The 27,352-nt window shown below is 31.7% G+C and overlaps 10 protein-coding genes across 19 annotated transcripts in view; 4 read left to right on the top strand and 6 right to left on the bottom strand.

The window, feature by feature from the left end:
• Positions 1-6,570, bottom strand: part of LOC123007211 (ankyrin-3-like) — a 31,035-nt gene extending 24,465 nt beyond the window's left edge. For all 8 annotated transcript variants that reach the window (XR_006412857.1, XM_044402369.1, XM_044402418.1 and 5 more), the window contains exon 1: positions 6,284-6,570. Coding sequence is in view for 7 of the 8 variants with exons in the window: in XM_044402369.1 (XP_044258304.1) it covers positions 6,284-6,388 (105 nt within the window). In the remaining variant the exon portion in view is untranslated. The remainder of the gene's footprint in view (positions 1-6,283) is intronic.
• Positions 6,571-8,045: 1,475 nt separating this feature from the next.
• Positions 8,046-9,273, top strand: LOC123005538. Its single transcript, XM_044399335.1, has 3 exons — positions 8,046-8,060; positions 8,763-8,854; positions 8,908-9,273. Exons 2-3 carry the CDS (start codon positions 8,792-8,794, stop codon positions 9,175-9,177), a joined length of 333 nt encoding a protein of 110 aa, XP_044255270.1. The 5' UTR covers positions 8,046-8,060; positions 8,763-8,791; the 3' UTR covers positions 9,178-9,273.
• An 853-nt stretch (positions 9,274-10,126) lies between these two features.
• On the top strand, positions 10,127-11,402 carry LOC123006577. The gene is made up of 6 exons (XM_044401165.1): positions 10,127-10,248; positions 10,303-10,476; positions 10,530-10,568; positions 10,743-10,872; positions 10,922-11,085; positions 11,136-11,402. Exons 1-6 carry the CDS (start codon positions 10,210-10,212, stop codon positions 11,157-11,159), a joined length of 570 nt encoding a protein of 189 aa, XP_044257100.1. The 5' UTR covers positions 10,127-10,209; the 3' UTR covers positions 11,160-11,402.
• LOC123006596 (40S ribosomal protein S24) lies at positions 11,192-13,069 on the bottom strand. Of its 2 annotated transcripts, XM_044401189.1 has the most exons (5): positions 12,984-13,069; positions 12,519-12,665; positions 12,218-12,463; positions 12,034-12,075; positions 11,192-11,370 (listed from the first exon to the last, which is right to left on the bottom strand). In XM_044401189.1, exons 1-4 carry the CDS (start codon positions 12,984-12,986, stop codon positions 12,061-12,063), a joined length of 411 nt encoding a protein of 136 aa, XP_044257124.1. In that variant the 5' UTR covers positions 12,987-13,069; the 3' UTR covers positions 11,192-11,370; positions 12,034-12,060. The 2 variants fall into 2 exon arrangements, with proteins under 2 accessions (XP_044257124.1, XP_044257133.1); XM_044401198.1 differs by lacking the exon at positions 12,034-12,075.
• Positions 13,070-13,146: 77 nt separating this feature from the next.
• LOC123006549 (caspase-1-like) lies at positions 13,147-15,334 on the bottom strand. Its single transcript, XM_044401121.1, has 6 exons — positions 15,078-15,334; positions 14,767-15,017; positions 14,511-14,660; positions 14,309-14,464; positions 14,023-14,263; positions 13,147-13,847 (listed from the first exon to the last, which is right to left on the bottom strand). Exons 1-6 carry the CDS (start codon positions 15,218-15,220, stop codon positions 13,769-13,771), a joined length of 1,020 nt encoding a protein of 339 aa, XP_044257056.1. The 5' UTR covers positions 15,221-15,334; the 3' UTR covers positions 13,147-13,768.
• Positions 15,335-15,792: 458 nt separating this feature from the next.
• LOC123006563 (histone H2A) lies at positions 15,793-16,534 on the top strand. 2 transcript variants are annotated; one of them, XM_044401154.1, is made up of 2 exons: positions 15,793-15,934; positions 15,982-16,534. In XM_044401154.1, the coding sequence occupies exon 2, from the start codon at positions 15,985-15,987 to the stop codon at positions 16,396-16,398; it is 414 nt and encodes a 137-aa protein (XP_044257089.1). In that variant the 5' UTR covers positions 15,793-15,934; positions 15,982-15,984; the 3' UTR covers positions 16,399-16,534. The 2 variants fall into 2 exon arrangements, with proteins under 2 accessions (XP_044257089.1, XP_044257080.1); XM_044401145.1 differs by having other exon boundaries at positions 15,887-15,908.
• On the bottom strand, positions 16,478-17,791 carry LOC123006556 (glyoxal reductase-like). The gene is made up of 5 exons (XM_044401133.1): positions 17,578-17,791; positions 17,441-17,521; positions 17,282-17,389; positions 16,787-17,235; positions 16,478-16,735 (listed from the first exon to the last, which is right to left on the bottom strand). Exons 1-5 carry the CDS (start codon positions 17,636-17,638, stop codon positions 16,559-16,561), a joined length of 876 nt encoding a protein of 291 aa, XP_044257068.1. The 5' UTR covers positions 17,639-17,791; the 3' UTR covers positions 16,478-16,558.
• Positions 17,792-17,891: 100 nt separating this feature from the next.
• Positions 17,892-19,294, bottom strand: LOC123006542 (tRNA-specific adenosine deaminase 1). Its single transcript, XM_044401108.1, has 2 exons — positions 18,255-19,294; positions 17,892-18,206 (listed from the first exon to the last, which is right to left on the bottom strand). The coding sequence occupies exons 1-2, from the start codon at positions 19,163-19,165 to the stop codon at positions 17,921-17,923; spliced, it is 1,197 nt and encodes a 398-aa protein (XP_044257043.1). The 5' UTR covers positions 19,166-19,294; the 3' UTR covers positions 17,892-17,920.
• Positions 19,295-19,823: 529 nt separating this feature from the next.
• LOC123006586 (eukaryotic translation initiation factor 1A, X-chromosomal) lies at positions 19,824-20,959 on the bottom strand. The gene is made up of 4 exons (XM_044401178.1): positions 20,801-20,959; positions 20,483-20,670; positions 20,195-20,431; positions 19,824-20,143 (listed from the first exon to the last, which is right to left on the bottom strand). Exons 1-4 carry the CDS (start codon positions 20,814-20,816, stop codon positions 20,138-20,140), a joined length of 447 nt encoding a protein of 148 aa, XP_044257113.1. The 5' UTR covers positions 20,817-20,959; the 3' UTR covers positions 19,824-20,137.
• A 35-nt stretch (positions 20,960-20,994) lies between these two features.
• LOC123006538 (NAD-dependent protein deacetylase sirtuin-1) lies at positions 20,995-27,346 on the top strand. The gene is made up of 6 exons (XM_044401094.1): positions 20,995-21,169; positions 23,694-23,971; positions 24,032-24,227; positions 24,277-24,505; positions 24,556-25,113; positions 25,167-27,346. Exons 1-6 carry the CDS (start codon positions 21,019-21,021, stop codon positions 25,888-25,890), a joined length of 2,136 nt encoding a protein of 711 aa, XP_044257029.1. The 5' UTR covers positions 20,995-21,018; the 3' UTR covers positions 25,891-27,346.
• Positions 27,347-27,352: the final 6 nt, after the last annotated feature.

The following is a 27,352-nucleotide window of genomic DNA, read 5'->3' as shown; positions in this document are numbered from 1 at the left end:
GATCACGCAAAATACGCCTACTTTACCACGTGATATGAATTTTTTATCAGCGATTCTAAAAATGTTTGCGGTCAACTACAAACGCACAATGGGATCATCATGACTCACATTTAGCTCAAATTTATTAATATGAAATGACCCACATAAATACTGAATTGCTGCATCTAGTTTTTTATTGCCAACTGAGAACACACTTTGCAATGCACTGAATTTTTCAAAGCCAATCGAGGAAACAAATTTAAATTTATTAATAAAGTTAGAATTTTTTTTAGTTACTGTCGCCGTTTCTACAATCTTCGCTCACAAAGTTATTGTTTTTCTTGTTTTGTTAATTTTAATCTCAAACATGTGCATAACAACTCATAAGCACTAAACACAATATGGTTCAAATTACCCTTTCTCTAGCACACAATATTCACAGAGTTCTTTAACAAAATTACAAGTCATATTTACCATCAATTACAGTATTCATGAAATCAGACTGAATCTTTGCAATGTAATGAACATCGAAATTAACCACCTGATGAGTGCTTTTTCAACCCATAAACACCCAGAATTTCGTTGAGACGCTTTCAAGCCGCAATAAAACCTACAATTCAAATGAGAACGCGTCTGAGGCACTCCCATTTAAATAAGCTTTAGTTTCATATGTAATTTTCAATCGGTGTAGACCTATTATGAGACACCTGTCATACAACACCCACGAGTCATTTCTAAATGTGGTGACAATGTGTTCCTGTTTATTGAAGACCTCCCATTCATTCACAAGTATTGAAATTGTTCAACCCGCATAGACAATCAAAAACAATGATAAATTCCCAGCCAAAGAGACTCCACAATAAGAAACACTTGTTTAAATTAAGACGCCCACGAGTGCTTGAGATGCATTTATTAAAAATATTTCCTACCCACGTTGGGGTCAGATAATTAACGCAGCAAGCTAAAACACAAAATCCACTCAAATAGATAAAATATCAAACTAAGTATGTTAATAAAATTTTTATTAAGACGAACTGCTTTCTAGCAGTGACTGTGTAAATACGATTTTAATACGCCTAACATCTGCTGAACATCGTGACCGTCTTTTTTATAAATTAATGAAACAATGTTCATTTAGCACGTAATGGGGTCGCTATAATTTTAATGCTAACGATGATTAAAAACATCACACCCTATTACGCGCCCAAATTTCCAAAAAAAAATACAACAAATAAAAATGCAATTATGAATGTGTGAAATAAAATTAACAAATTGAATTGATTACATTTTACAGCGGTTTCTGATTAATGACATAACATTATCGGAGCTATCAAAAAGTAATTACTCATTGCGTAAAAATAATAAATAGAGATCCCATTACACCCGCTTTAAAAATAACAAACCGACATTGGATTATTTATAGGAGTAGAACCGTACAAGTGGTAGTAACTATTATCATTTTATTCAATGTTTGCAATGATGTCACCGCGACAAAGTGCATAAAATTCTCATCATTGTTCTAGTGTCAGGTTATTTTTAACTATTACCTAAAAACTGTTACATTTTGCAGACACCTACAACATGGTAAAAACCTTGACACGCAGATTTTTGCCGGAGTAATTATGTAAAGTGCTTAACTGAAGCTACAAGGAAGGTCATGCATGCGAAAAGAACCATTGAGAACTTTTGTCTGTCTTTAATAAATAGCCCATGTGATCAAGCAAAATTTATTTTCCAATACCTACATTACATTCACATTTCTCGTTACTAAAGTCGCAAAGATGGATAATTTTTTATCCAGTTTAAAGTAAATCAAAAATCTCCAATCTAATACGAAATTTAAAATTCTTTCTTTCTCTATTCGGACGGTCATACTCTTCTGCAGGGTGTTCCGTCTAAACCCCACATTAAAAGTATTGGGAGTTTGAATAATTATATTTGTTTGAAAATTGGTACATAACCATAATGCATTAAGTCCTCCTAAATGAAAATATTTTCAAGATGGCGACACTTCCGGTTATACCGGAAGTTGGTCTCAACTTTCTTATTTTAAATGGAAAGCTATATTTTTTACTGCGTTTTTGGATTAATCGGGTTATTTTAAGCGAGTTTTCATCAGCTTTCCCTATTCCTAAATTTTGCCGTTTTTGAAATATTTGGACTTTTTTAAAAAATTTTGAATCTGCACCTTCCACTTTAAAAATCGGTAACTCTGCTATTTTTTTAAATTTTGAATTCGTTTTTTTTTGGCGTTTGAAAGATCTTTCGTCCGGTGTTTTCAAATTTTGAAAAAAAAAATAACAAACCATAAAATTTTAAGGTTACTTTTGTAATAATTCTAATACCCATAACTCAATTTTTCCAAATGAAATACCCCAATTTTTATTTTACTTAATTATTTTACTTAGTAGCCACTTCCGTTTTTGTATAGTTTGCCATGGAAATCAAAAATGTCAAAATTGTGTCTCAATAATCGTCGACAGTGACTTATTATTTAACAAATAGTACCAAAATATGAAGAGCCAAAGCTACTCAAACTTAGATTAATTTATTTTTTTTTGTATTTATGGAGAGTATAACAAAATTATGATGTCGTTCATTAAACAAAAATAAATTTTTCTTACTTGTTAGCTTTAAATAATGATCGCATGGTAGAACCTATCAACAACAATTAAGTTTGCATAACTTTGATTCTCCATATTTTGGCACTATTTGTCAAATAGTAATTAACTGTTGACGTTTGTTTAGAGAAAATTTTGACATTTTTGATTTCCATAGCAAACTATGTGAAAACAGGTGTGGCTAGTAATAAATTTTCTGTAGTCTTTACAAAAAGTCCATATCTTGAAAATTATTAAATTTAGGTATAGGGAATGTTAATACAGATCAATGCTCAATTAAATTCTATTCTATTTAATAAAATAAAAATTGAGGTATTTCATTTGAAAAAATTGAGTTATGAGTTTTTGAATTATTACAAAAGTAACCTTAAAATTTTGGGATGTTATTTTTTTTTCAAAATTTGAAAACACCAGAAAAAGGATATAAAGCTTTCTCTTTCAAACGCCAAAAAAAACGAATTTAAAATCTTAAAAAATGGCAGAGTTACCGATTTTTTAAGTGGAAGGTGCAAAAATTTTTGAAAAACCCCGAATTTTCAAAAACGGCTAAATTTAAGTACATATAGGGAAAGCTGATGAAAACTCCCTTAAAATAACCCGATTAATCCAAAAACGCAGTAAAAAATATACATTTCCATTTAAAATAAGAAAGTTTAAACCGACTTCCGGTATAAGCGGAAGTGCCGCCATCTTAAAAATATTTTCATTTAGGAGGACTTAATGGTTTATGGATATGTACCAATTTTCAAATAAATACGATTATTCCAACTCCCAAAACTTCTAAAATGGGGTTTAGATGGAACACCCTGTATAACATAAAAAAATATTTTTCATCATTTTTAATATACCTAAATAGCTATTTTTGAACTTTTTAGACCAGCAAAGAAAATTTTTGCGCTCAATAAACGAAAAAAACCTTGAATTTTTCGTTAAATCGATGGCAAGATTAATGACGGAAATAAAAGCATGTCGTCCCCTCTCTCTTTCTTTTATGACAAATGCTCAATTACGAGTAGATTCGAGTTCAAGCTTTTATTAATTTAATGCAACACCTATTTACAAAGACTATTCTTAATTGAATTTTTTGTAGAAATTAAATTATACACGAAACAGCTTCGCTGGATACTGTCATAAATTTCCTTTGTGAATAACTTTTAATACTTATATTTAAGCTCATAAAAGATTATGAAATTTATCTCGTAACAACAATAATAGTTGATGAAGTTTATATGTTTATTGTACTGTCTCCTCTAACATTTTATGACACATCTTTCAAGGTTAATTAAAATTCCTACCTATTTGTTTACGTAAATGTTGCAGTTTATCCATAAAAATTGCATAATAAAATATGATAATTATGCACGGTAGTTATAAGCAAAAATAATAACCTAAATGTTACAAACTCTATAAATAATTATAAAAAATTATTTGTTGAAAAGGACAACGTCATTGACAATCTTGTTGCGGTCGCTTTCGCAAAATGAAATGATGTTGGATGAGTTATGGTTACCTTCATACATATGGTCATGCAAATATTTTATCAGTAATCTGTGAAGAACATCTGTAAAACGAAATTTCTTTTCTTTTAACACATTTGAATACAGCCATCCCCAAAAACCGCACAAACCGCACTGCGTCTAAGAAATGGAAAACAGGCGGAAAAACCGAATTATCATCAAAGACCAAACACTGTATTGTGTGAACGGAATACAATTGAAAGAAAAATATTTGCATATATCGACTAGTTTTGCATTAAGTAGATATCGAATCAAGTTCAATTTCAAGACCAAAATCCTTTGCAAACAACTAAGACTTATTGTCATAGTTTAACGATTTTCTGTACCAAAAATGGGTGAACACTCGTTTATTATTCCTACAAATACAAAAAGTTACAAGATATAAAGCCATTTATAGTTTAAAACTGCAGCAAACTGTTTGTCGAGGATATGTAGTATGAACCATAGCCAAATTAGTGCCCTAATAAAAAATTGTTACCGTTACGCCAGATATGTGTGTGAACACAAATTAAAAAGGCTTAATTGCCTAACTAAAAAAAATCCAGTAAATAATTACTAATAATTTATTTCAATAATTTATAACACTTGGGTATATTTTAAAAATGTATACAGGGCGATTCGTATACGATTGCTTTACTCATTTTAAGTGAACCACCTCGTACAAAACACACAAGTACTTACTTAAACTAACCTATACTGATATAACAGATTCAAAAAATTGATTACAAGTTGCGATTACGTTCAAATGATTAATACTCGTAACACAAAAAATGCAAACCGGTGGAATTTTGTTCATTTCAAGGTTGAATTATAGTGAAAGTTTAAAAAGAATATTCGACACATGGATAAATAAAATATTAAATTTATTAATCTGGCGAGTAAAATTGACATATTTATTAATTTACGACATAATATAACTTCAGGTCTTCAGGATTTTAATTAATTAGTAATTGTCATACCAAATAGGTAAATTATAAGTAAATTGAATTAAAAAAATAATAAAACAGTGATATATAAGCCAATTTACACTCATTACATAATTATAAAACATCGATTATTGTGACTTTCAAACTATACGAAAGCAAAATTTTAAATCATTACAATTAATTTTGTTCAATTAGTTATAACATTTTAATTGGGTTTAGAGATGTATGAACCATTTTAGTTCGTTCGCATCGAACAATATGTAATCATTCCATTATACCCTATGATCAAAAATATGTTTAGCGTAACAATAAAAAAAAATGTTTTAATTTATAAATTAAACAAAATAATTGACACTAATATTTACCAATCAATAAATCTCTGAAACGACGATTTACAAAATGGACAAAAAATTAATAAAATGTTGTTATGAATAACACATAAATTCAAAAATCGAGATATGTTGTTAAACAATATAATCTACAGTCTGTCTCAGCTTAGAGTGATACAACTCATTATTATAAGAAGAAAAAACAACTTTTATTAATTAATTAACAACCTGCGAAATAATATTTTAGTTTAATTTATTATCACAAGAAACAAATTTGAACAATTACATTTTTTTTAAATGCCAATCGTTCATTGCTATACACGGAAATAAACAAAGTGAAAATTCTTATCTAACCGATAAGAAAACTGTCACAATTATCTATTTTGTATTCAAAATAAGGGTACAACAAAATAGTCAAAGCTGCCAACTTAATTTCAAAGTCAAATACCACTTCGATGAGACATTTAGTTGCCCATAGCCTTCTAAAATAGTAAAAAATGAACGATCATGTGACCATTGTTAATACATACAGGTCACGTGTAATAAAAAGAGTAAAACCAAGAAAACCGACCTTGGCCGTGTCAAAAATAGAAGAGCATGTTTATTTATATCAATCATTAATTAATTAGACGTAAATACAAACAACCATTTAAAATATTTAATAATAAATCGCGTCATAAAATCAAAATCGCGCGTTTGTAGATCAAGAGCCATAAACCACCGGCGAACTGGTTATGCCATTATTTAAAACACTTTTTTCACTCCAATATGACACACAAATTACCAATTCAAAAAACAAGTCCATAAGCAAAGTTTACGTAATCGTCCATTTATGGCAGCAATTAACGCGTTAGCGGCAGAAGTGCAAGCCATTGGCCACTTCTTCTTCGAAAACATCTGTCTTTGATTACCTGTTTTCCAGCCCTCGGAAGCGTTTCCATGTTGGTACCATTGACAACCGGGGCCTTTTCCTGGGTAACACCCCCATTCGGAGTGCTCCCGTTACCCAAAGCCATTATTATGACTCAGACCACTTTAACTTTGTCACTATGAAATTTCGCTCACAAAAAAAAAACACTCAAACCATCTCAACTCGCGCCTTATCACAAATTAAATCACTTTATCGATAAGAAAAACTTTGCTTTGACTACACCCGACACAGAACGAAACAAACGCGTCCGAAAGCAACTTTGATGTGACGATTTTTTACCACCGGGCGCCGCATTAGATTAGAAAACGCGTGACGACTATTGGCTGTCTTTGTTGCTCGTTTGGTGTGGAAAGAAAGAGAGAGTGTGTCGATGATGCGTTGGTGCGGATTGAAAAGAGCGCAAACGCGTGTTTTCAGCGGTTCTCAAACTAGGGATTTAATCAAAATTGTTATTCTAAATTAAATGTTGGATTTTTGGGCTTAATATCCTTATTTTCAATAAATAAAAAAGCTTCAAGTGAGATCAAAAAGTCTGTCTATCAAGCAAGCGTAGAAATTTAATTTTATGTAAATTATAACAGGAAACCGTGGTGAACGATTTTTATGAATAAACAGCAACAAAATCTCATTTTAGGATATTTTGAGACGTTTCATAGAATAATTCAATTTAATTAGCTCAATGTTTTAATTTTTATAAAATATTTTTTTGACATCTAGATGACGTCCTCAACTAGGACGCCTACTTGATAGAAAAACTTTTTGATCACACTGTATAAAAAAATCGTTTCACACACTTAAAATAAAAATAACTATACTCCTTTTCATATTAATTGCATCGAAGTAATCGTTGAAAATTAACAATGTAATTGGGGTAGAGTAGCAAACATAAAGATTTTTGTTGTTATTGAGGAGATTAAATTTGTTATGAATGACATTAATGACACTTTTTGTGTGAATCGGCCTTTAAATTAAAGATACATTTAGACTTCCACAACCTACTTGATGTATGAAAAAGTTGACTATACCTACATATTGTAGAAAAAGTCATAATAAGAGAAAAATTATAATTTTATGGCTTTGAAACTCATTGTATTTCTGATTTTTTTAAATTTTGTTACAATAAAACTAGATGTACAGTTGCGGAATTAAAATTTCGGGCAGTATTGTCATTTTCATAATGTAAACTCAAAAACAACCGTTTTACATTAATAACCTCATGTTTATGTCATTTCATTTTGACTTATTTATTTTCAAGAAGTAGTGATCTAGGCAGCAGATCAAAGCGATGATTTAAATACACTTAGTTCAATTAATAATTTTCTTAAAACAGACAAATTGAGTTTAAGTGTCAAATGTCATAATGACAGTAAAAAGTAGTTTACAGTGAACTTTTTAAAATGACATAAAAATACTGTCCGTTTTAATTCTGGAACTGTACAGTTGGAGATAAAATACATTGGTCGTCAATGTCACTTGAGTGACATTAAATTGTAAAGCATGCTTTAGGACTGTTAACCTTATTTTTAGCTACTGTCAATCATAGTTGAGAAGTTGTATGTACATACAGATTTGTCAACAAGAAAGTACCACCTAAGATTTGAACTTTTAGGAAAATTACGTTTTTCATGTTGTTTGTAACTAGAATTTTCAGAAGTAATTTTAAATGCTTAGGGTTGGTTACCCCTTGTAGTTGACGGTTGACGTTTTCTGTCAACCTGCTGTCAACTATCAATTGAATGATCCATACAAGCTGACAGGTGACTTAACCTAAATTTTGACACTGGTTACGATATCTTCTTTTTGTCACCAATAACCAACCTAACCAAATTTATGGCCACCTATTCACGAATATCCCGAAATCCTAGGGAGTAATTTCTTATTTTGATACGACAATATTTTTAATAGGAAAATATAATAGCTGTCATTAATTTGAAATTGTCATTCATTTTAACGTTAAAGCTTGAATTACATTAAAGTGTCAGAAAAGTGACGACCAAAGTATTTTGTCTCCAACTGTACTTGGAAATTTTATTTTTTACTTTCTTTCCGCATAATGTGTTATTGGTTTTCGAAGTTTAGATTTTAAATTTCTTAATGCGTTCTTATAGTATCTTTTTTGTGGTACATAATAAAAATCAAATTTTAATTGAATTCATTAAATTCTACTAAGCGAAAATGACTTATGTATTTCAGAAATCATCAGCACATAAATGTGTTTTTCCAAAGAACTGTAAATACTAAACAATTTAACACGTAATGAAGTATCTGGAACGAAATTTATCACAATTTCAATGTCAATTTGCAAACGAATTTAATAATACACCGGAAGAGTGTTTATTTAATTCTAGTAACTAACAATATAACATGCGATTTTTGTGATTATGTAAGCCTTCACGGTCATGGTGGTTTATTTGCGCATTTATTCGAACTATAAAAACAAAATACCTATTCTTCCTCAGGATTTATCCAACAGAACAAATCCAGAAAGATGAGTTTGAAAATAGCCGTTTCTGTTTGCTTGGCTATTATTGCCTTGGATTCAGTTTTAGGGGTAAGGTTTTTGACATTTTTAAATAAAAATTTTTGCAAAAGAAATTTTTTTAGGCTCCTCATAGCTCTCACAAAGAACAAGATCTCAGGAAAAGTTTTGTTGAGTTCTTGCAACAAGATAAAGAGTTGTCTTCGTTGTTAGAAAAAGCGAATCTCGGAAGTTATCCTTCGTTGTCTCGAGCTGTAAGACAAGCCGAGGAAGACGATGTTGAAACTGACCAAGACGTTGATACTCCTAAACAAGAAGGATTTTTTGACAGAGCGGCCAAATTTGTAATGGAAGTTTTGCAGAGGTTTCTCAAATGGGTTAATTCAGACAATTAAAGTGGGCATCAGAGAAGCTGTTAAAACTTATATTTTGAATGCATTGTTTGGCTAAGTAATTATGTATAAAACCACTTCTAAAATAAATTTTTTCCTAAAAAAATATAAAACCTTTTTGTAAAATTTAACAGTCATATCCACATTTATCCCGATGTTATAACTTGAAACATTTCATTATTTTTTATTCTACAAAAGATGTTCAATATGCTCCCCGCTAGATTTACTTTCTGGCAATAATGAATCGTTTAATAAAATTATTGTAAGCAAATGGTTCTAAAAACCACAATACTGATTGTAAATTCCTCTGTATATTATCTTGAAAAGGTGCATCAATTCATTATTATTGCTATTTGTTGGTTACATCATTGTTATGACACTCATGACCAACAATGAATCATTTGAAGAAGTAAAAATGACAGAAATTATACTCAACATCATAAAATAACAACTTAAAAACTGAACAATTACAGAATGATGAATCAAACCCATAAAACAATTAACAAAAACTATCAAGTTTTGTAACTAGAGTCGGTAATAATAAAGTTTTTAAGTAACTCGTCGCTACGCTCGTTCTAAATGTCAGAAAATTTTATATTATCTCCATTCTAGAGACGTTTATAGAAAAAATTATAATCACCTTTTCATCAAATCATTATTGCAAATTTGTAGTATTTTCTGAAAGTAATTACTTAAATATTTCAAAATCCGAAAACAATGAGCATAAATTTTCAACAAAGTTCTAATCTATGTGATCAAATAAGTGAAATAGAAATTAGACGACAAAGAGAAATATGTAAATGGCAATGAAAATGACTTAATAATTTGATTCCAAATAAAAATTCAACAGGAAACGAAAAAATCAAGTTCATGAAAACTGCCAATTTAAAAATTATACCAACCTACACCCACTAACAAACAAAATTACAGATGATTAAAATAGAGGACATAATTAGAAACAAAACAAAATAATTGTTTTTCGTTTCACTCAGTATAGTGGGCACACATTGAAAAGAAGCAACAATAATCAATAAAATGCAAATATTTATCATTTTTCTTGCATTTTATTCGGTGGTAAGTAATCATTTTTAGATAAATATTTCAGCTGACAGTATATTTTTGCAATAGTTAGGTGACGACGAGTGCAGAAGACCAATAGAGTTAAAAACCAAAGAGGAGTACTGTTGGCACGAAGAGGTTGAAGTGGTTGACAGAATAGTTCAAACATCAAAAAACGTACTAAATTTTGCAAAAAAGAAATTAGGAATAACTGTAGATCAGGATAATAATGAGAAACAAAAAGTAATTACCTAATATTATAGCAAATATTGAAAAAAAAATCTTGTTTTTTACAGTGTGAATACTACTTGTGCATTTTACGGCAGTTGCATATGGTAAGATTATTCGCTTTAACATATTTTTCACCTATTCATTGTTATAACATTTTTGCTGGTTTGTGACTTCTCGTAAATAATTCCTTTAACCTTTTAGGCTACTTTTTCATAGCCTTTACAAATGTCAGTTCTGTATAATAAGAACGTTTATTAGCTTACATGCATCATTTCTAGTTAAGCGCCAATGATTATCCTGCCTGTGAAGAAATAAGACAATGGGCGAAAAATAATGTAATTTACAATCAAGCTATTGATTTCATACAACGATTAGAAATATGTTATGAAGATCTTAATAACAAAACACGTAAGTCATACTTTTTTTATCTAATTTTTAAAGTGAAACTTTTTTCAAGTAAGTGAAGTCTACTTCTATGCGGATCAAGTAGACAAAGACGAATCTTTGGAGAATTCTGAGAGCACAACCGAAAACCCTGCAAAAGATTCAGATCCAAATAAAGCACAAAGTGTTTGCGAAATTTCATCAGAATTTATAAAATGTCTATCACGACAAAAACAGGTATTTTCTTATAATTACAACTTCTTGTACTTCAATTTATTTGGTTTTAGTGTCCAGTCTTCGAGTTTCCTTGAATTATTAAAAAGATATAAATGAAATAAACATAAAATATTGTCAAATTTATTCAAAAATTCTTAAAAATATAATATATGGAAAGGATGTAATTCCATAATACCTTAGTAAGCACTTTGATGTTTATTGTGTTTCACATATAAAAAAAATCCTCGTTTAGTATAATATACATGTCACACAATGAAGTGCTGTTGGTGGTGTCCACGGTTATTACTGCAAAAAGAAAAAAATGGAATTAGAACCTAAAGATCAAGTTACGCTTTAGAATCTACTTGAAATGAATTTTTGCAAGAAACATTTACTACAGTTGGAGACAAAATACTTTGGTCATCATTTTTCTGACACTTTAATGTAATTCAAGCTTTAACGTTAAAATGAATGACAATTTCAAATTAATGACAGCTATTATATTTTCCTATCAAAAATACATACAACTTGTCAACTATGATTGACATTAGCTAAAAATAAGATTAACAGCCCTAAAGCATGCTTTACAATTTAAAGTCACTCAAGTAACATTTTTTGTCTCCAACTGTACACATTCAAGCAGATTTTAAAAATACGAAAAAAAAGCCAAATATTTCAAATAAAGCATTAATTCTAATAAAAATGTGTTAATAAAACACAGTAAACAAATATAAAAGCTTACTTAAAAAATCAGAATCACAAAGTCAAATCACCAGTACTGAACTTTTTCATCACAATAAATTTTGAGAAAAAATAGTGTATGTTTTTCAAAACAATATTGAACTTTGTTATCGACTCTTACATAAAATAAAACCACAAACTACAAGCAAAAACTTGCATGCCTCAAGTAAGCTTACAAATGTAATAAAAAAAAAAAACAAGTAGAAAACTTCAAAATCCAAAATATACCTAAAGTAGAAACAATACAGCAGAAATTTATTTCTTTCCACCCTGAAAATAATGAGTTATAAAATAAAAATATCACCAAAGATAGATCCCAAAATGTATCAAATTAAAATAAAAAGAATTGATACATTAGGAGTTCCATGCAAGACATCCAACCCCATATTCGTGAGTAAACAAATATCCCTACCTTCTTAGCAGCGGCACCCACTTTACTCTTCTTGGTACCACGAACTTTCTTCATTCTATTCTTACGTTCTTTGCGCTGTTTGCGAGTCTGCTGTTTCTTCTCGAAGAGACCGTGGCGAGCAAGCCTGTGTTTAGGCTCGAATTTTTTCGCGAAATCTAACGTATCGTAAATCAACGCAAAACCTGTAGATTTGCCACCGCCGAAGTTTGTACGGAAACCGAATACAAAAACTACATCAGGCGTAACCTACAATTAAAAAATAAATAAAATTAAGCGCCTTCTACAGTACAAAAGTACTTACTTTGTACATTTTGGCCAGTTTTTCCCTAATATCTGTTTTCTTAACAGAAGGCTGACCTGGATGTAGGACATCTACAACCATTTGTTTGCGACACAACAATCTGTTGGTCATAAATTTGCGTGTGCGAATTGTGGCTGTGCCTTCAGTCTGTAAACGAGAATTTTGGGTTTTGTTTGGGTTTAAGGTTACCACACAAACTGGAGCACTTTGGCCACCTTTCCACCATTTCGGAAAAACATAAAAACTCAATTTTATCACAAAATACGATGACTTAATTAAATAATGGTAAACAATTAACCATGCCGAAGACCAGTATAGGTTAGAAGAAAAAAACCCGTCAATACTACAAATAGTGGCACAATTTTCACACAATTTTAATTCTGATCACATTTTTCACAAAACTGCACTTAATTTTATTGAAATAATGGAAAGATGACCAAACTTTTTCCAGATTTATTTTCATACCATTTTGATGACAAAAATTACTGCACGAAAAGAGCGCCCTCTGCGAAAGTAGCGAGTAGGTCGAAATGATTGAATAGCAAAAAGAACTACTGTTCTTCATACCTACTTTGCTTCTCATTTTTAACAAACTATCTCACAACTGGGTAGAAATGAATCAAAATTGTGCGAGTACAATGTACATCTTTTATTCGTTTGTAAAACATAAAGGTGTATACAATATAAAAACATTTACATGTAAAAATACACCAACTGATTATTATAGTAATACAATATTATTAAAATGGCAATGTATACACAGCTGTAGTCGTTCCATTTCAATTAAGTAACATACTTGACTTCCTTAAGACACTTTTTTGAAAGACAATGGCACGTAAAAATTGAATTAAACAATTGTCTAATAAACTATGATATTTTTATATGCCTTAATTAAAATACCCCAATAAAATACATCTCAAACAAAATTTTTCTAAATACGTTGTCATTGGTGCTCGGCTAACGACTGGTTTAAAATATATATTCACAACTAAGTTTACAACACATAAATTGGCACTTACTACGCATAACATTTACTTAAAAAATAATTAAACAATTGCACTGCATACATTTATTGTGCATTTGGAATGATATCAACAGCCAAAATAACTATAACTTGGTAAAAAGTGAAAATGGGGTACTTAGTTTACAACAAAATAATAATTTCTTTTTTTAGACCTAACTTTACTTATGCAAAAATTTGAAAGACTTGTGCAAAAACATGCTAAAAACTTAATTAAGTAATTACGCATTTATTTACCCTTAGTAAATAATCCCTTAATTGTACTTTTACGTTTTTCTTGTTTTTGGAGCGTTTCATTTTCTTCCAATCTAAAAAATTATTTACTTTTTAAGTCATGTTTGGCAGTCTTCACGAACACATTGTTTATGGACTGTTTTAACACACATTGAGCAAAAAAAAACACTTCTGGAATTACAAAATGGGAGCAAGAACTTAATTATAAGGAATACATGCTATGGTAAAGTTGGTAATGTAGAACCCTACCCTTCTTTCACCCTTGTAAACTGAATCAACCTTGTCAGCATACTCATGACACAAGGGATTTGTTTTTGTTGATGCATCGTTGGTGAATCAGGACAGTTACTCTCAAAATCGAAAGCCACACGTTGTGAAACAAAAGTCAAAATTGTGCCTAAATCAACATCAAATCCTCTGGTTCTCAACTCCTCACAAAGGGCTTGAATAAACCACGATCCTCGAGTAGTGTTACGCCAGGAATAATACCCTAAAAATAAAATTAAATACAAAGAAAAAACAATTCGAAACAAACCTTTCACAGTTGAATAAACCACAAGAAAATCCGCTTGTGCTGGAATTCTGTACGAATCAATTTCAAGGTGACCATCAGTCTCAGTTCGTGATAAAATAACGCCACCGTCCAATTTATCACCTTGGCAAGCTTGCAAAAAGAAAATTTTTGGTTTACCTGAAATATGTGATTCAAGCGTTTGTAGAGAAAATATGTATGTTACCAGCTAGAGAAGGGCATCGATCGGCAGCAAAATAACTCCAAAGTATATCAGGTTTGTATTGTGTGTCTCTTGCGTATAGAATTCCAGTATCGCCATGAGTGAGAACAGAAATGCACAAGCAATCGGAGTCGGTATGATCATATCGGGCAGCTAAAAAAATATTTGATAAAAAATTAATTATAAATAGAAATTACAAGTGTGCGTATAATCCCTTGATAACGATTGATAAGAGAAAAAAATCTATATTCCAACTCACCCTGTTTAATTTGGCGTTCAATATCGTGATATCTCAAATCCTGGAACACAATGACCTCAAAGCCAAGTTTCCTCAAAACATCTTCCAAATTTTTACGGTCTTGATCGGTCCCAGTCCTTGGTTTCAAATTATGGATATCGAAAAATTCATGGTTAAATATTAAGGCCAAACCGCGGTTCTTATGATTCATATTATAATGTGTAGCATATTTCTCAGTTGGCATACTCGCCACAACATTGTTAGAAATCAATCTAAAAATAATAAAATATAATTAAGCAACTTTCTGAAGGTATCTTAAGTCATCATCTTACTTAGTACCAAACGCATCAGGTAAAGCATCACTTTGATCTTTGTCATGGCCATTTTCCACGTTATTTCTCTCCTCTTCTTCGTGGTTATTATCAGGAATATCTCTCCCCTTACGTTTATTCTCCTCCACTGGTTGTTCCATCATTGGAAAATTAAAGTTTTCACAATTTTCTTTGAAGATACTCAAACGCACACAACTAACGCGAAAACAATAAGAGAACAAAGAAAGGAAAATAGCCAAGTAGCGCTTATTCACTCAAGTAGCTCTACCGTTCCAAATTAGTAGATTCGATATAACAATTTGGTAACTTTGAGTCGATGTAGTTGGCATTGGCCATGGCCACGCTGTTTAATCGCTTTTTTGCGGGTTTTTCTACTATTGCTGAATTTCCGAAACAAATTAAATTTCTCCTCTACTAAACGAGTAAATGAGTATAAGTAGTTTTTAGGTTGCTATTTCTAAAAAAATATAAACCAAAATTTCTGTGCTTTTTTTTAATGTGTAAAATAAAAAAACAGTGTAAAAGACAAAAAGTAATTTATTTTAATATAAACGATATTTTTGTAAGTTTTGAAATTAATTCTGAAAATAAAAAAAATTGTAATTTTCTGAATTTATCATTAACGCATGCCCATAGGGTGCATTTTTGGTGTGTCACCAACTTCAAAAAATGCACCAATTATCAACCAGTAATCAAAGAGCGCGCTTTCAAAAAAGCGTTTTTATTGGTCGATTTAGTGACAATCTGGTAACTGTGAATCGGTGTGGTTGGTCACCCTGTTTTTTGCCCGTTGACGCTCCATTTCCAGTCATTTTCCCGCCTGTCTCCGAAGTAAGTCTCCTGTGCTAAACGAATAAGTGAGTATTAGTAGTTTTCTGGTTGCTATTTCTACAAAAATTATTAGAAAATGTCTGGACGTGGGAAAGGTGGTAAAGTCAAAGGCAAGGCGAAGTCCCGGTCAAACCGAGCGGGGCTACAATTTCCGGTGGGAAGAATCCATCGTTTACTCCGCAAGGGTAACTATGCGGAACGCGTTGGGGCCGGTGCCCCCGTCTATTTGGCAGCTGTAATGGAATACTTGGCTGCTGAGGTGTTGGAGTTAGCCGGGAACGCCGCTAGGGATAACAAGAAGACAAGAATTATTCCACGTCATCTGCAACTTGCTATAAGGAATGATGAAGAGTTAAACAAGTTACTATCGGGTGTGACTATTGCCCAAGGAGGTGTATTGCCAAATATTCAAGCTGTTCTTCTACCTAAGAAGACTGGAAATGCCCCAACTGGGGGTAAGGGAGGCAAATCTCAATCTCAAGATTATTAATTAAGTTTCGTTTGATTATACTATTATTTTTCATTCAGGACAGTTTCCTATTTTGTTAACCTTATTTGTATTGTAATGTTCTAAGAAAAATCTGTCAATACATTTTGTTCAAATTTGAATAAAGTTGGAAGGATCATTTGGTAAACTTTATTTAATAACTTCATTGTATTGTTTTTGGGTCCCAGGCGTACCTTTCTTGCGTTTTCATGTTACTCAACTTATTCATATCTTCCTCAGGGATTGCAAAATTAAGATCAATATTAGTCTCGATGTGTTCCTTGGACCTAGCTTTTGGAATGATGCCAATATCCTGTTGTAGAGCCCAACGCAACAAAACCTTTCAAACAAACCGGTTTAAAACCCCACAAAAACAACTTTATTCAATTACTTGTGCTGGACTTTTCTTCAGTTTTGTTGCAATTTCCACTACGAGGGGATCAGAGATCAATTTGGGGTTATTGGTGCCCCCTAGTGACGAGTACGCTTGGAGCAAAATCCTTTCCTTGCGACAAAACTCCTTCAAGGCACTCTCGTGACAATGTGGGTGCCACTCGACTTGATTAACTGCTGGTTTAACAGAGGGGTTAGTGGCCAAGAGTTCAGTCAAATGGCGTACTGTGTAGTTTGAGACACCAATGTCTCGCACTAGACCTTGTTGAACGCCTTGACTTAGTGAAGTCCAACTTGCAGCCCTGAGTTTGGGGTTGTTAGGGTGGCTGCCGGGAATGCCATGTGTGCCAGGCCAGTGGATCAAATAAAGGTCAAGGTATGTGCAATCAAGGTTTTTGATCGAGGTTTCAAGGGCTTTTAGGGCTTTGTCTCCTTGGTCACTGGGTGCTGCAACATTTGCTATTATTTCAAAATCAGAAACAATGTCACCTACAGAGTTTTGACGTTATGAAAATATCTTCTCTCTTTAGCTTGTATTTGGGCAAGAGTTCTTTTAAGGCTATTCCAATGTCTTGTTCATTGCCATACACAGCTGCTGTGTCTGAAGTTGAAAAAATGTAACGATTTAATTAATTTTGAGTTAAATACATGCCTATTTGTCTATATCCAGCAGCAAGGGCATAATTTAAAACGTCTCTTATTAAATTACGTCCCCGGATTTGGAAAGTGCCAACTAAAAAGCACAATTAATTAAATTAAATGAACGTTATTTATGCTAAAATACTTTACATCCAATTAAAGGCATATAATTTCCGCTGGGAAGTTGAACTTTCAATGATTTACAATCCATCTTGTGTTTTGTGCTATAAAAATAATTATAAAACGATCGATGTTTCAAACTAATATGTTAATTAAGTAATTAGGGAAATGATGGTGCCGGAAAACACTAAAGGAAAGGAAGTAAAACAATTAATTTACTGATTTTTTTACATATTCAAGTAGATAGGCAACCGTTAATACACATACGTTTATAGATGAGTCTAAACCAGAATTTCTCTAACTACAATTTTTCGTAGGATAAAATAAAATACAGTGTGGTAAAAACATTTTTATTTTTTATTAACATTCGGAATCACAATTTAACACGAAATTGTAACAAATTCTCATCTTTTGTAGTCCAAACTTTGAACGACTTTTTAAGAATAATCCAAGTTTTGTAATAATCATTTGCACATAATTTAGCCTCTTGGTACGTTAAAACGGTTGAATCAATATTTTTTAATTTGATTTTAAACTGGTTAAGTATTTTTACAAAGGATTCATACAATTTTAACTTACAAATTCTTAGAGCGCCGACTGTTTTGAGTTGTTTCTTTGTCACTCCTTGTCTTCTGCCGTCTATAGCAACCTCACATTGCCTTAAAAAAGAAGTTAATTATGTAAAATAAAAAATAAAATATATTTACGTGGATCCTTTATACCAGATAATACTGGAAGGACAAGGGTTTTTGTTATCAGATTTTTCATACAAAAATTTTAAAGTGGCCTGTCCTAAAGTTACATCGTTTCTGTGATAAGGCTCTTGCAAAACAGGGTTGCCTAACCGGTCAAATAGCGCTCTTTTCATTGCCTCATCATTAAAAGGAGTGCTCCCAGCAATAGTAAAACTACTCAAGTAAATAGGTTTCTTTAAGAGAAGGCTTAATAAGGCCCCCTGTAGCCCCAAGTGGCACCACTTTGCCAGTTTATCACTACAAGAAACAGACAGTGTTGGAGTGCCTCTCCCTGGTTTAGTACGAACAACTCCCGTCACGTGATAATCAAATCCTTGTAATTTCAGGTCTTGTTTCTCATCTGTATTTAAGCATTTTGCCCCAGTTCTAAAAATGTCGTTTGTTAGTTTAATTCTCTTTGTTTCTACACAATCACATGTTGCAGCGGAAACTTCAATTAAATCACCGAAATCTTCCAAGTTTTGTTTTGCAAAAATTGTCGCATCTCCACATGGAACTTGTGTTGAGAAAAAATGGAATTTTACATTGGGTTTTACAGTAAATATTTGTTTTTCTGGGTCATACAAAAACGTATCATGTTGAGACAATATACTGTCATAAATAAATCGGAGAAAAGCCCGACGACATATAACTTCAGCATGGGAGTCATTTAGGATGTCCCCATCTTTAGACATCTTGTCATGTCCTATACATTTTGTTCCCGTACTTAATGCAATTACTTCCAATTTCTCCGAGTCTTCTAAAACAATGCAAGATAAGACTGTCCATTCATTTTCTTTGGGCTTTCCTGTCTTTGGTAATGACTCAAAACGCTCAATGCAAAGTTTCGCTATTTTGTTGTGAAAGTCGAGATTTGTGGACATGTTTCAATTAGTTTTTGCCTCTTCTTTAATTAGAATACAGCTGCGACATGAAGAAAGTTGTTTTGTAAGTAAATAAAATAATAATAAAAACTTTTTGAAGTTTCTTGTGGTTAAGTATGGTGCATTTGACGTTTAAAAACCCTAAAACAGGCGCTAAATTTAAATTTACGAATTTTAACTGAGTTTCCTCAAGCCCAGTCGTTCAGTTTATTTAAACGCAAACTATCAAATCAAAATTTTGGCCCCGTTTTTGTATTTTCGTTTCAAAGTTTGATTTTGAACCGGAACTGATCCTTTTATTAAAAGTATCACATAAGTTGTAACGTTTTCAAATTAATGTGCATCGAAGTAGTCGCTGAAAGGGATCATTTTAAGGTGGCACCCATGCAAACAATCCTAATCTCAATCTGCTTTAAACATTATTTTTTTAAATAAATGTAAACCCCAGGTAGCAAAAAATAATTAAAATTAACAACACAATTAACATAGAGTAGCAAACATAACAATTTTTGTCATTATTGATGTGATTAAATTTGTTCTGAATGACATTTGTCTTTTTTTTTTCTACAGCCTACTTGATGCACATTAATATGAAAAAGAGTATAAGTTGTAATGTTTTTACAAAATGTTAATACAAATAAAAATTAACTACAAAAAAGACAATTTAGTTACATTTTTATTTTTTTTTTCAGTTTACAATGTTTTCCATTCTTTGAAAAATAAAAACTTAATGCTGTAAATCAGAAAACCATATAAAATATACATACAGAATCTTTAAATTAAGCCAACAAGTACTTTAGAAATGTGATTGGGAAATAAATATACACTAACAGAATTCAGATATTTAACAAAAAGCACTTGTTTAATTGTACATGTTAACAGTTATAAACAAATTTTACCTAGAGATGAAACCAACTGAAGTACTCTAAAATCAGATGGCAAGTACTTGATGGAAGATTGATCTTGTGAACATCAGATCTAAAATAAGACAATTATACCAACATTTCAACACCATAACAATAAACTTACACCATCGACGGGATCAGCTTCGTCTGCTGAACTAATATCATCACCAAATTCGATATCTTCATCGAAACCTTCCTCAACGAATGTAACAGTCTCGTTAATTCTTACAGATTCAGGGAACTCTCCGTATGTCTTCAAATTACGAGCTTCATCTGGTGTGTATTTCAAGATTACGTCCGCTTTGGCGTCTTGGTAGTCTCTTAAACCGATGAGGATGATATCGCCTTGATTGATCCACACCTAGACAACAGTTTAATACGACAAAAATGAGCAATTTTGCTTCAAAATCACCTTCTTCCTGAGCTTGCCTCGTATGTGACATAACCTTTTAACACCATCAAAGCACATAGCTTCCAGTCGTCCGTTTCCCAACATTTTTGTGACTTGTGCATATTCTTGTCCATCTTCCTTGAAGACCAATTCACGTTTTTCAGTTTCATTTTCGTTTTTACCCCTTCTACGGTTCTTGCCTCCCTTTCCTGAAAACAAACGGTAGTATTTTTGATAAAATTATTTATTGGAAAATTGCACCAATTGTCAAAATGGAACGTGGGTCGTGTCGATATGGTGTGAATTAAGTACGCAGTTTGAGATTCGGGGGAGTCTTACCTTTATTCTTCGGCATTGTTTGATTGACTACACAGCGAGTTTGAAAAGGGCCGAAATGTTAGCAAAATTGAAGAAATAATTAGTAATATTTCACAAGTAATTTGCTGTCTTGGTGCAGAGACAACGCAAAGGATTGTGGGTAGGCGCTGGATGCGCGCGCACGAATTCCTCCGGCACAGGAGACTCGATGCTCGAAAAGATTTTTATTCGTGTCAAAGATGGATTCTTATCCTGACGTTGTTGAACACGAATCCAGTGCGAAACGAATTAAACTCGACCTAAGAGAGTCGAATATAGGTGAATTGTGCAATGGGGGCGATTTTTCTAGTTTTTCTACTACAACTGGCGGCCCGATTGACATTCCTGAAGGTAAAATTTCTAAAATATGTTTGCTTGTTTAGGGAAAATTTTTCATCCAATATGGCGACGAGAACAAAGGCGATTTCGCAGACATTTTGTAGGCGTGGTGCATAGGATCGAAATGACTGATCAACTTGTATAATTTGCGCTTGAATTTTTTATTTTTTTTTTGATCAAAACGTTTGCTTCGCATCCCAGTCATTTTTTTCTTTGTTAAGTTATATTCGAAAAAATTGAGAAATAAAATTTTGATGTATTTTTTTAAATTTAGTCGTTTTATTTACCTTTTTTCAGTTAATTTTTGTATTTCTGGTATAAAAAGCGAAAATATTCCATTTCAGACAAAAACTATTAAAATAACACAAAAAAATTGTGGAATACTACTGACAGTTTACGACTGACTTGTTTGCAAAAGAGGTTAAGTTTATGTTTTTATGTCAAAACCGCGTGTTGCCGGAACATTTTAAAATTGTTGATTATATTATGAATGGAAAATCTAACGCATTATTACGTAAAAAAATAACTAAAAGAAAACCTGTTGTCTATATAACAATTGTTTTACTTAATTTATAAAAAAAAATTTCAAACAACAAATTACTTTATTTTTAAAAATCTAACTATAAAACTACAGAGTGGTTATAAATGATTTTCATCTAGCCAGCTTTGGAATTTTTTTGCATGTAAGTTTATTTCTGCCGCTCTACTTTTTTGAAAGCTCTAGCTAGTTCTGTCATTAGTGTCACTTATTAATTAATAATAAATTGTTAATTAAACTTTTATTGTTTCAACTAATTTCCAATAATAATTGATCGGAATGTATACTTTGGAAGAAAACAAGTTTATTTTCAAAGTGGACACTTATTAAACGGCGTTTTTTTTAATTTTGAGTTAAAACAAGTAGGTACAGTTGGAGACAAAATACTTTGGTCGTCACTTTTGTTACACTTTAATGTAATTCAAGCTTTAACGTTAAAATGAATGACAATTTCAAATTAATGACTGCTATTATATTTTCCTATCAAAAATACATACAACTTGTCAACTATGATTGACATTAGCTAAAAATAAGATTAACAGTCCTAAAGCATGCTTTACAATTTAATGTCACTCAAGTGACATTGACGACCAAAGTATTTTGTCTACAATTGTACCCCTATTTTCGTAAAGCGGCATGTTTTATTTTACATGGAAAATTCACAGCTGGCTAGATGAAAATCATTTATAACCACTTTGTATTACGAATTTTGCAGTTTTCTTGATGTCAATCGATCCCCCGGAATATTTTACATATGTTTTCGTCAAAATATATCAAGGAGATACAGAAAATTTGTTAACAATTTTCAAAATTCTAAAATTTTAAATGCGTTTTTCTACGAAACTATAAGACTTAGAGCAAAAAGCTAAAAACCATTAAAATCTACTTTGAATTATCTGTCTAATGGCGCAAACCGGAAGTCGCTCCGCGGTATGGTTCCGGGTACAGAGCCATTTTTAGTTTTTTTCAAAAAACTAAGTGGTCAAAACGGTTTGTACTGGCGTATTCTCCGGTTAATTTTACATATACCAGTTTTTCATAAGAATATTTTTTTTAATTTTTTGGTCAAAATCGAATGTTTCTAGCCTTGTTCTTAACTTTATTACTTAATATCAACAAACAAAACTATGCATCGTAGAATATTTTAACTTGTTGCATCATGTTCAGCGCGTAATTTTATGTCTAGAAAACCATATTTTATTTTACTTAAAATAAATTGACCATTTTTACGATTCAAAAATTCAAAAAATTGGTAATTTTTTAAACTTGACCCAATAACGTTTTATTCAGTTTTTTGAGTTTTTAGCTTCTTTAGAAATGCAAAAAACGAATCAATTTTAAAGTTGAATTTTTTTGTGGAGATTTTGGTCGGTTTTTGGCACCCGGAGCGGGCTTTTGACAGTAACTCCGGACTTATTAATGATAACCTCTTATGTTTGGTACCGTTGGAAAGAAAATTTAATTTTCTATGATATACAAAAAAGATCAGTGTTCTACGATAAATAGCTATCGAGAAAATTTCTGATAAAGTCAAGAATAAGTTCGTTACGAATTTTGAAGTTTTCTTGACACCAATAAAAAAGCCGAAATACAATTAATAATAATTTGTATTAATACAAAATACATTTTGTTCATTTTATTCTCAAGAGGCTCAACTCAAGTTGAAACCCTTGTTCTTGATGATTTAGATAAATACAGCGTTGACAGATTGGATCACATGCTAGATGAGCTATTTTCTTTACTTTTTTATCACTGCCTTAGTTTTTTCCAGAATATTTTTTTAGTTAAATGGATTATTTCACTGTAAAAAGTGTCTTATTACAGAAAATCTTCTCTAAAAATGTATTTTTTAAAGTGTGACTTAATTACTTTTTTATTTTGTTCATAATATTTTAATTAAGTACTAGAAAAAAATCGAAGGAAACATTTCAGTCGCTTGCCTTTTTTATCATTTTGTTTCGTTATATTAAAACAAATAATAAACGCCTTTTTTTGTAGGAATATCACCTGACTGTGATTCCGGTTACGAAGCATCTACGTTAGAATCAATTCCAACTTCTTCACACCAGACCTCACCTCAAACCGACTCCGGCGATGTTCAAGAGAGTTTATCCAGTCTTTCTGAAATATTTCTAACACCATCTCGAACAGATCAAGTGGACACATCTCAGGATAGTATCGAAGCCGACGATGACAATGTTTCAACAGTAAGCGAAATAAGCGGACTTTCAGACCTTTCAGGAGATTGGAAACCTATGGCTGGTAGCATGATTTGGGTACATTTTCAAACTATACACAAAACAATGTAATTTTCATTTTTTTCTCTCCTCAAACAGATTCAAAAACAAATGCAAAACGGTGTCAATCCTCGGACACTGTTGAGCGATTTGGGTGTGGATCTAGACCAAGTACCACAATATGTAGACGAAATAACTCTCTGGAAATTAATTATAAACATGTTAGCTGAACCTCCACGACGGAATAAATTGCGACATGTTAATACTTTAGACGATGTAGTTCGATTGGTTAAAGGTTTGTCATGAAAATAATGAGTGGACATTTTTTATGGAAGTTGTCGTAGGAGCACAAAATATAATAGTTTTAACCGGCGCTGGCGTTTCTGTTTCTTGTGGAATCCCCGATTTTCGGTCACGTGATGGTATCTACGTTCGATTAGCGATAGATTTTCCTGATCTTCCAGACCCACAAGCAATGTTTGATATCAGTTATTTCAGTCAAGACCCTCGGCCATTCTTTAAATTCGCACGTGATATATACCCAGGAAAATTCACGCCAAGTCCTTGTCACAGGTAATTTTATCAAATTTTTGAGTTTTTAAAGTAAGGTTTTTGTGTTTTAGATTTATAAAAATGTTGGAGAAGTATGGCAAACTCTTGCGTAATTACACTCAAAATATTGACACACTCGAAAAAGTTGCAAATATAGAAAAAGTGATTGAATGTCATGGCTCATTTGCTACCGCAACTTGCACAAAATGTGGACATAAAGTCACAGCTGATGCTATCAGAGAGATAGTTTTAGCGCAGAAAATTCCACTATGTGAGAAATGTCATCCGGGGAAGACTTCCGTTCCTTGTTCGGAAGAACAGAAAGGCAACAATGAAGAAATAGATTATAGACAACTTGTGTCTTCGGGAATTATGAAACCAGATATTGTGTTTTTCGGTGAGGGACTTCCAGATACATTCCACGAGGCAATGACTCAAGACAAGACACAATGCGATTTGCTGTTGGTAATTGGAAGTTCGTTAAAAGTACGTCCTGTTGCTCTTATTCCCAGTTCGTTGCCTCCAAACGTTCCACAAATTTTAATCAATCGAGAGCCTTTGCCACATTGCCATTTCGATGTGGAGTTATTGGGCGATTGTGATGTTATCATCAACCATTTATGCAATTTGTGAGTGATTTAAATTTTGATTTAGATTGTTTTTTTAATGTTAGAATGTTTAGGTTTGGAGGTGTTTGGAAGGAAGGTATTTTTGATGAGAATATGTTGGAAGAAGCGTCACATTTGCTTCCATTACAAGAGCCCAGTTTTGATGTGACTCCTACTTGTGTTAAAAGTCAAACCGAGCCAAATTGTACAGATGATAATTTAGAAGAGAAAGATAGATGCAGTACAAAATGTAGTTCCTCAACTGTAGAAAAAGACGAAGAATTAGCTTGTGAATGTAGTTGCAACAAACAAACGTCAATTATTAATAAGCAATCCTTGTTGGATTCGGATCTTGTCAATTCATTAGATTTAAAATCGGTTAAAGAACGTCATATGTCAGTTGATTCGGCGAGAGATTCGGGTATTGGTGACAATTCGAATTTCACCGATTTGGAAACGAAATACGACGATACATCGGATGAAAACACTGAATTGGGTGAATATACATCAAGCACCGATCCTCAATTTACTAACATATCGAATGATGAAGAGAATAATACAAATACATATTTGGAAAGTACAACAAACACTTCAGATCTGAAAGGTTTCTGGCAACCGAAAATAAAGAAAAGCCTTGCGGAACGATTGCCACCGAAATCGTTCTATCTTGTTAAACCGAGCCGATATATTTTTCCAGGAGCTGAGATTTATTACGATCCCGATGAAAAGTTTGGTTATTACGAGGGTTCATCGAGTTCTGGTAATTCAGACAGCGAGTCCGAACCAGTCAGTAATTAGTTCTAGTTTTTTACTTAATTTGTTTTGTTTTTGTTATTAAATTCGCATTTTGTTATCACCATATTATATGAAAGATGACCATAATTTATAAATGTGAGGCAAAAGACGCATTCATTTATAGTCAAATGAAGGCCCCCAGTATAGGACAATCGTATATATGCATATTATTCGAATATTTAAGAATGGATGCATTTTTTATTCGTGTGTCGGTTGCATTTTCTTGGCTTAATCATAAGCTTTTTATGTATTGTGTTTTATACTTGTTGATGACAGGAAATTGTGTTCACTTTCATAGTTTATGGTTTTATTTTGCGGTATTTTTATTTATATTGTTGAAATGTGTGCGTGTGTGAAGCTCAGGGTGCGTTGTTTAGTGTAACGTGAGTCGTGAAAATGAAAAGGAAATTATTGATCTCTAAAAATGTATTGTGTAAGAGCAATTTTTCTAGGTTTGGAAAGCTTTGTTAAGTCAACAGACTGATTATTTAGTTTTGTCATATGTGAATTCTGTGGATTTTCTGTAGAAAGACCAGTTACGAGTACCTAATTTTTGTTAGTGGTAAAAATACTAGTAATTAAGACAGTAAAGTTGATTACATTTAAGTAATCGCGCAATATTTAAACATATTCACTAAACTTAATTCATAACACTGTTACTATTGAAGATTGTAATATTTTTCAAACTTTCTTTCTAGAAAATAGTAAGAATTGCTCTGTATGTGTACATGAAAATTGTTATAAAAGTCTTATGATAATATAACTGTATATAGCAAAATGACTAAAGTTTCAATCAGAGCTTTATTCCAAATTTTGTTTTTAATATTATTTTGTGCATTGTTTTTTATTTTGTCAATTCTACACCAAATACGTTTCGTCAAAGAAGAGTTTATTTTTATATGTACTTTATTTATTGTATGAAATTTTGTTTAAGCATTTATTTTTATTTTTGCTCTGATTATATCAAATAAAAAATTGTGTTGTCACTATTTTGTGACAACGAATTTAGTTTTAACGGTTGTGCACAAATCATATTTTTTATATTTAAATGAAAACATGTTTGCATTAATTTTACTACTGTACTCCACAATGTACTGTAAAATGAAATGCTTTGCAATATTACATTATTGTGTATATTTTGTGGTAATATACAATAATGTAATATATTTTTTTTGTTAATGTAGTCACCTCTGTATTTTTATTTCAACAATGCCTACATGTGCAGTGTTATTATTAGTTGTGTAAGATAAATTAGGATTACTATTATTTTTGTACAAGTATTTATTCTCATTTGTGGCTACAAGTTAGTATAAAACTGTGTAAGTAAAATTGTTTCAAGTAATTATATGATATTAAATTATCCTTAAAGTTATATTTTGTAATATTCTATTTTCTAATTTATATTTGTGTGTATATATTAATGTTACTAAAGCAATAAAATTTGTTTCTTATTTGTAAATCGCAT

Source organism: Tribolium madens, unplaced genomic scaffold, assembly GCF_015345945.1.
Source record: "Tribolium madens isolate multiple individuals breed KSU strain unplaced genomic scaffold, Tmad_KSU_1.1 Scaffold_11;HRSCAF=98;Tcas5.2_LG3b, whole genome shotgun sequence".
NCBI classification, from domain to species: domain Eukaryota; kingdom Metazoa; phylum Arthropoda; class Insecta; order Coleoptera; family Tenebrionidae; genus Tribolium; species Tribolium madens.
This window is presented reverse-complemented; position numbering and strand designations above follow the sequence as displayed.

What these genes read in the sequence shown, in the direction of transcription:
- LOC123006596 (XM_044401189.1), bottom strand. An exon ending in AACTGGCCAAAATGTACAAA is followed by an intron (nt 12,464 to 12,518) that starts GTAAGTACTTTT and finishes TTTTAATTGTAG; the next exon opens with GTTACGCCTGATGTAGTTTT.
- LOC123006556 (XM_044401133.1), bottom strand. Translation starts at nt 17,638, where the DNA reads ATGGATTGTAAATCATTGAAAGTTCAACTTCCCAGCGGAAATTATATG. An exon ending in TTTCATAACGTCAAAACTCT is followed by an intron (nt 17,236 to 17,281) that starts GTAGGTGACATT and finishes CAAATGTTGCAG; the next exon opens with CACCCAGTGACCAAGGAGAC. An exon ending in TGAAGAAAAGTCCAGCACAA is followed by an intron (nt 16,736 to 16,786) that starts GTAATTGAATAA and finishes TTTGTTTGAAAG; the next exon opens with GTTTTGTTGCGTTGGGCTCT.
- LOC123006586 (XM_044401178.1), bottom strand. An exon ending in GAGGCAAGCTCAGGAAGAAG is followed by an intron (nt 20,432 to 20,482) that starts GTGATTTTGAAG and finishes ACTGTTGTCTAG; the next exon opens with GTGTGGATCAATCAAGGCGA.
- LOC123006538 (XM_044401094.1), top strand. Translation starts at nt 21,019, where the DNA reads ATGGATTCTTATCCTGACGTTGTTGAACACGAATCCAGTGCGAAACGA. An exon ending in CCCGATTGACATTCCTGAAG is followed by an intron (nt 21,170 to 23,693) that starts GTAAAATTTCTA and finishes CTTTTTTTGTAG; the next exon opens with GAATATCACCTGACTGTGAT. An exon ending in TGGCTGGTAGCATGATTTGG is followed by an intron (nt 23,972 to 24,031) that starts GTACATTTTCAA and finishes CTCCTCAAACAG; the next exon opens with ATTCAAAAACAAATGCAAAA.
- LOC123006577 (XM_044401165.1), top strand. Translation starts at nt 10,210, where the DNA reads ATGCAAATATTTATCATTTTTCTTGCATTTTATTCGGTG. An exon ending in TTTTACGGCAGTTGCATATG is followed by an intron (nt 10,569 to 10,742) that starts GTAAGATTATTC and finishes CATCATTTCTAG; the next exon opens with TTAAGCGCCAATGATTATCC. An exon ending in GTCTATCACGACAAAAACAG is followed by an intron (nt 11,086 to 11,135) that starts GTATTTTCTTAT and finishes ATTTGGTTTTAG; the next exon opens with TGTCCAGTCTTCGAGTTTCC.
- LOC123006549 (XM_044401121.1), bottom strand. Translation starts at nt 15,220, where the DNA reads ATGATGGAACAACCAGTGGAGGAGAATAAACGTAAGGGGAGAGATATT. An exon ending in TCGATGCCCTTCTCTAGCTG is followed by an intron (nt 14,465 to 14,510) that starts GTAACATACATA and finishes CACATATTTCAG; the next exon opens with GTAAACCAAAAATTTTCTTT. An exon ending in TTTACAAGGGTGAAAGAAGG is followed by an intron (nt 13,848 to 14,022) that starts GTAGGGTTCTAC and finishes ATAATTTTTTAG; the next exon opens with ATTGGAAGAAAATGAAACGC.
- LOC123005538 (XM_044399335.1), top strand. Translation starts at nt 8,792, where the DNA reads ATGAGTTTGAAAATAGCCGTTTCTGTTTGCTTGGCTATTATTGCCTTG. An exon ending in CCTTGGATTCAGTTTTAGGG is followed by an intron (nt 8,855 to 8,907) that starts GTAAGGTTTTTG and finishes AAATTTTTTTAG; the next exon opens with GCTCCTCATAGCTCTCACAA.
- LOC123006563 (XM_044401154.1), top strand. Translation starts at nt 15,985, where the DNA reads ATGTCTGGACGTGGGAAAGGTGGTAAAGTCAAAGGCAAGGCGAAGTCC.
- LOC123006542 (XM_044401108.1), bottom strand. Translation starts at nt 19,165, where the DNA reads ATGTCCACAAATCTCGACTTTCACAACAAAATAGCGAAACTTTGCATT. An exon ending in ATCTGGTATAAAGGATCCAC is followed by an intron (nt 18,207 to 18,254) that starts GTAAATATATTT and finishes TTCTTTTTTAAG; the next exon opens with GCAATGTGAGGTTGCTATAG.